At 42.7% G+C, this 6000-nt stretch overlaps 1 protein-coding gene across 4 annotated transcripts in view; it reads right to left on the bottom strand.

Annotated features, from left to right (window-relative positions):
- Positions 1 to 361: 361 nt before the first annotated feature.
- SYNDIG1 (synapse differentiation inducing 1) overlaps positions 362 to 6000 on the bottom strand; it is a 63735-nt gene continuing 58096 nt past the window's right edge. Inside the window, exons 3-5 of one of the 4 annotated variants that reach the window (XR_001414164.1) lie at positions 1731 to 2163; positions 763 to 1677; positions 362 to 651 (exon numbers count right to left, since the gene is read on the bottom strand). Coding sequence is in view for 1 of the 4 variants with exons in the window: in XM_014962524.1 (XP_014818010.1) it covers positions 2005 to 2163 (159 nt within the window). In the remaining 3 variants the exon portion in view is untranslated. Of the gene's footprint in view, positions 1678 to 1711; positions 2164 to 6000 lie in introns of those variants that run through there. The other 3 variants (XR_001414162.1, XR_001414163.1, XM_014962524.1) reach the window with 3 other exon arrangements.

Here is a 6000-nt window from a genome sequence, read left to right as displayed (position 1 = left end):
GCCAAAGACCTGCATTTACTGGGCCCTCAGCTTCAGCGGTGGCTGAGAACTGATGAAGGTGACCGTGAGTACATTGCAGGTCTCCAGGCTTAGTTTGAAGCCCCAACAAATCAAGGCAAAAAAAAGAATTGTCAGTGAGTGCAACAGGCTGTTGGGTCCAGGTACAGTATGGGGTGGTCCATACAGGTACTTCTCCAGGTAGGTGAACTCAGGGTCCTGGGGCAATTTTCACGCAGTCTAACGCTTCACATCCGTCCAAAGAAAGCGTCACACAGAGCATCAGCATCTGTATACCATGTGTTTTAATAAACTGTATAACTAGCAGAAAAATAGTTTTGGATGTGTTTGTCCTCCTCCCCCCCCTGAAATAAAAAAAAAAAAAAAAAACACCAACCTCAAAACCAAAATAGCGCCAACCCCAAAAACAGAAGACAAAAAATGTCCCAGAGCAAAGCTGACACACAATACAGAGTTGGAAAAAGGGGTCTTTGATGACATTCTTGGGTAAAGAAACTATGTTTGTAAAACATAAGGTAGTGAATAATAAATTGCTTATTGTTTTGATCAGTTTCTCTCTCTCTCTCTGTATATATATGTGTAGGCACATATATATCTATGCTGATACAGCCATGGTGGGATGAAATGGTACATCTGTAAGACAAAAAAAATAAAAGGGTGACTGTGGGAAGGAGTAAAGAAGAAAAGAAACGTATCACTTCAGTCAGCGAAGTAAGGACAATGCTCAATTCCTTTACAACGTACCATTACACTGCTTAGCGAGGGACATGCTTGTCTCTCCATGGCTATGCTGTGTCCCTGGTCCACGGATGAGCTGTGAGCTTGTAATCTGAGTGGTCTCCTTCACTGCTCTGTGCATGAGCAGAACCTCAGAAATGTATGAAGCATTCCTTCCCCTGCTTAATTCCCATGCTTTACCATGATTTTTAGTTTAAAATTGATCGGTATTTCAGTTTTGCATCTTTTCCCCCCCCCCAGGTTTCTTGCAGTGACTGCTGTGCAGGTCTCCACGGTAAGGCGGAGGAACCCAGATGAGCAAAACGCCAGAGGAATGTGCCATTATCACGATGTGACTGGATGGAGGAATTCATTTTACAGCGGGTCCCATGCTACTTCGACCTCACACTCGGTCTGCGGAGCCAAGTCATGCAGTAACCTCAGCTGTCTGCATTAGGTGGGCCTGGGGGGGTCACATCTTAATCCAAAAACAAGGATAGGAAAGAAAAAATATTTTTTTTTTAATTCCCTTTTCTCCTTCCGTGGAAACCTACCCACGCAGGAAGAGTAGGCAATACAATTCTACGCTGAGGTCTCTGCTTCACTCTTAGGCAAGTGAGTCCTGCATTCAAAAAAAAGAAAACATATTCTTCCTCCTGTTGTTATATTGCTCTTTCAGAGAACCAGCCACTGTCCATGCTTTCCCAGATCTCAGTGCTGTGCTTACCAGGCAAACTAAGCACGAGCTCATGCTGGCTGCAAAATTCAGGTGACCAAGGAAGTATTAAGAGAACAGCTCAGTTTGCCAGCTTCTTGTAAACACCATATTGCAAAGAAGGCAAAGGCAAAACACCCCTCTCCACACCTCCCCCAACTGCCTTCCTTCTGGTTTTGTGTTGGGTTTTTTTTTTTCTCTTTCTCTTTCTCTCTCTCTCTCACTTTCTTTTCTTTTTCTTTGTTTTTTTTTTTTCTCTTTCTCTCTCTCTCTCTCTCACTTTTTCTTTTTCTTTCTCTCTTTCTCTCCTTCTTTCTTTCTTGCACGGGGGTTCATGAAGAGAATCGAGACTTGTGCATCACAAATGATGGAGCCATCCCCACCCCAGCCAGCTTCCCACCCTACAATAATGCACAAGCCCATCTTATCCTGTACCTGCCCCCGTAAGGTGTTTGTTTGTCTCTTGGTCTTTTGGGAAAATCATGCAGTCAGATCTGCCGGGGAGTTCTGCAGCGCAGGCGCCGGGGTGGCTGGTTCTCCCCCTTTCCTGAGGCTCATAAATGATTGTTTTTGGACAGATAGGCAATAAGAGCCACAGCCACCCCGACGTAGATGCCAGTTCCGATTGTGATGGACAGGACAGCCAGGAAGAGCGCTCGCCGGGAGCTGGAGCTTGCATGGTGGAAGTCCCCCTTGGCTACTGCTTTGTTTGTCTGCAAGATACACAACAAAACAATATATTTATTTGTTTCATCCAGAAAGGAAGATGTGATGCTCATTTCTTGGCTCAGACATGATCCTGGGATATGACAGTAAACTGGTTGGATACCAGGTACTTTTTTAGTTGAATGAGGTTATTTACACAGTAAAGATGAAGATGAGACCGATGGCATGTCAAGAGGTACTTTTAAGTGCCTTTAAGCCTAAACATATCCTAGGATTTAATACTATACATCACAATGACTGCCAAGATGGCTCAGCCTCCCCTGAGAACGTGAACAGATGAATTGTGAGACAAGGGTCTGCCATGTCCCTTCTAGACACAGCTACAATCCTGCTTCTGTGAGTTGGATGGATTCCAGCCTGGCTGGGAAAGATAGCAAGGAAAAAGCCCTTTAAAAGTGCCACTTACACAAAAACGTTCTTCCAAGTCAGGAGGAATGTTTGATCTGCTCTTACCTGGACAGGGACAACAGAGGCTGAATTCTCCCTTCCATTGCAGTGCTTTTGAGCATACTAACTAGGTGGAACAACCACCCCAGGTTCACCACCACAGAGAGGCCAGACACCACGAGTTACCTTGCATCCACCTCATGCATGAGCTTTAGGGTGAGACAAACATCTAGGAAACCAGAGCTAGTAGACAGTCTCTCTGCCTTGATTCAGATGAACGCTTATGCATATGAGCAGGGCAGTTCCCTTGATTAACAGAAGGATGATGCATATGCTTATTGGGGCCACTGGTGGTGGAGCCATGGTCTTCTCTCCTGGGGGTGGTGCATTCAGATGGATGTGTCAGCTGGAGGAGGAGTTTCCATTTTGATGATGTTATACTACTTGAAAGGACACTGTAGAGAGGTTGGTGCTGGTCTCTTCTCACAGGTAATTAATGAAAGAACGAGAGGGAACGGCTTCAAGCTCCAACAGGGTAGGTTTAGACTGAACATTAGGAAAGAATTTTTCACAGAGAGAGTGGTCGGGCATTGGAACAGGCTGCCCAGGGAGGGGGGTGAGTCACCATCCCTGGCTGTGTTTAAGAACCATTTAGATGTGGTGTTGGGGGATATGGTGTAGGGGAGAACTTTGTAGAGTAGGGTTGATGGTTGGACTCGATGATCCCAAGGGTCTCTTCCAACCTACACGATTCTATGATTCTATGATAGGGGCTTTCATGTCTCTTGTTGTGGTTCCCAGTAGCTCAGAAGACCACACCTGCTATGTAGCTTTGAGTACCCAAGCAGGTGCCTTGAATTCCACCTGATCAACTGGAGTTCCCAAAGTTATATGCAAAGCATTTAGGCTTGAGCACAATGAACCTCACAGAGTTACAGCTTGTTAGTATCAGCTGTCAACAATGAACACAGAAAGCAGAATCACAGCTGAGTGGTGACTGTCTCCTGTGATGATCCCACAGTCACAGTGATATCAACAGGATGGCCACTGCAGAAAGTTAGTACTTGAGAAGTATTCAAATGTCAGTTCTTCTAACACACCTTCCAGGCACCTACAAGCTCAGGAGCCAAGACAAAGCAAATTCTTTGCACAAAACAGGCAAAGTAAAGCTAAAATTGGATGAGACTTATCTATCCATTGACAAGGCCACCTAATGCCATTGAAGTGGATCTCAGTCTTGCAGCGTGATAAAAGGAGGATGTAATTTTTATAGACTGTGGTGTGATATCAGCAGGGTCACCTGACAGCCAGTCGCAGGTCTGTCACCTACAAGAAAGGCATATGCTTCTTGTAGAGGCATATGAGCTTCATAAGTTCTGACACAGCCTTTGTTCCCTCATTACAATGAGTGAGGAATTTGTAATGCTTTAATTGTATTTCTCCACAAATGCTCACTTTGCTGGGACACTTTCTACTTCAGTGTCATCTATTGCTCTATTTTTGTCTTTTTTTTTGGTTTTTTTTTGGTTTTTTGGTTTTTTTTTTTCCCTATCTTGCTACTCAGAGCGATTTGCAGAAGCCAAATGACAAGCTTCCACACTGAAAAAAAAAAAAAGGCTTCTGGCCTTTCTGTCAATGACTTTAATGGGAGAACCGTCTCTTCTCATTCATCAACCTAATTTTTTAAGCATAATGCCTTATAAATGTTTCAGGCAGAAACAATGTCGAACAATACATATTAAAAGAGAGAGAGAAGAGGCTGCAGGCAGGAGGAAGATGATCACTTCAAAGCAGCAACATATAAACAACTCCTGGGTTTACTACATATTAAAAGAGAGAGAGAAGAGGCTGCAGGCAGGAGGAAGATGATCACTTCAAAGCAGCAACATATAAGCAACTGGGTTTATGCCTGCTGTCATGTCCTTTAGTTTAGATGGGGAAGGCATCCTACTCACTTTGCAAAGGATGTCCAGCCAGACCTCTCACCTGGTGATCAGGGATTTAATGAGCTTCTTGGCTGGGACCTCCAAACGCTCAAAAGACGAGCCCTTTCTGGAAAAATGCCCGGGGCTTTGGGCATCATGGACACATTTGTTAGGGTTAGGTTGCTTAAAGGTCTTAGTAAGGAAAGCAGAGAAAGCTTTAGAAAGAGTTGGTCGTTCAGGTGTCCTCAAAGACTTATTTTTTTTTCAAGCACCTGCTACCCATCACAGCATTAATTAAAGGCTTGAACAAGGGGGCTCCTACTCACTGAAGTTAGGTCGGATTTGGCAGATGAAGGTAAGCTATCCGAGCTTTTGGATAAACCGAGGTAAATGGTTTCAACCCCAAAACAGAGGGAAAGTTTTAAAATGCTGGAACATTTCAATTTGACATTTCTGAAATGTCGCGTTATGTTATGGAAAATCCTGCCACATTTTGGCTTGACCTCTTTTAAATGAAACTTTGCACAGTTTTCAAAACACTATTTTCTCACTTAAAAATAGATGGAAACTCAAAGGGAAAAGAAACCATTAACCAAAATGTCAAATAATCTGAAAACTTGACAGCATGTCTTGATTGGATTCAATAAAAGAGGTTGGATCTACCCAAAATGATGCGTTGAGCAACCCAAAGGGATTCAGAAGGCTGATCTGTCAAGCCCTAATAGCCTTTTTTCTGATAGGATCTTCAACCTAATGAGAAACTTGCTCACAAAGACCAGCTTTTTTTCTTGATGGGCTCTTTGAGGACAGCCCTGACCTTTGGGAAAGGATTGGACTTATGGTGAAAATCCAGCTTCTTGGTAAATGTTCAGGCCAGTCAAAAACAGATTTCTTGTGTTAGTCATGTGCTGCCATACAGCTGCTGAATTTTTCAGTATTATGATATATGATATGATACAGTTTGATTTTGCTTGGGGAGCAGGCCTCCATTGTCACGGAATTTCTAGTTTCCAACTAGAATTGGCTAATCCAAGTGTGTTTGGGGGGTTTTTGTTGTTTTTTTTTTTTTATAATAATACATATTTAATACATATTTTGTGCCTTAGCAAAATCAAATCTTTCCTATATCAAATTCTGAATGTAGAGTGCATTGGTAAGAGCATAGAGGAAGGACAATCTTATATCCCTCCTTTATTCCACTCAGGAAGGTTTCTATTGAGATGGAGAAATCATCCTCTATGAGTATAAGACTAATCTAAAAGTATTTGCTTATCACTAAGAAAATTCTTTGTTGCTACTCTCTAATTAGCAAAACCTTCCCATTACTCCCCAGTGTCACTATATGTAAATTACAGCATTTCTGCAGGTTTAAGCTAAACAGATCTGGAAAATAGTTACTACACAAAATGGAACTGAGGCCAATTTTAAAAGGTTAGCATCTGGCAACTAATAAGCAGGGTTTGTTTTGTTTTGTTTTGTTTTTTTTTTTAAACAGGAATCAGGTCTTTGGTA

This window comes from Calidris pugnax, unplaced genomic scaffold (genome assembly GCF_001431845.1).
Source record: "Calidris pugnax isolate Ruff unplaced genomic scaffold, ASM143184v1 scaffold147, whole genome shotgun sequence".
Taxonomy (NCBI): domain Eukaryota; kingdom Metazoa; phylum Chordata; class Aves; order Charadriiformes; family Scolopacidae; genus Calidris; species Calidris pugnax.
This window is presented reverse-complemented; position numbering and strand designations above follow the sequence as displayed.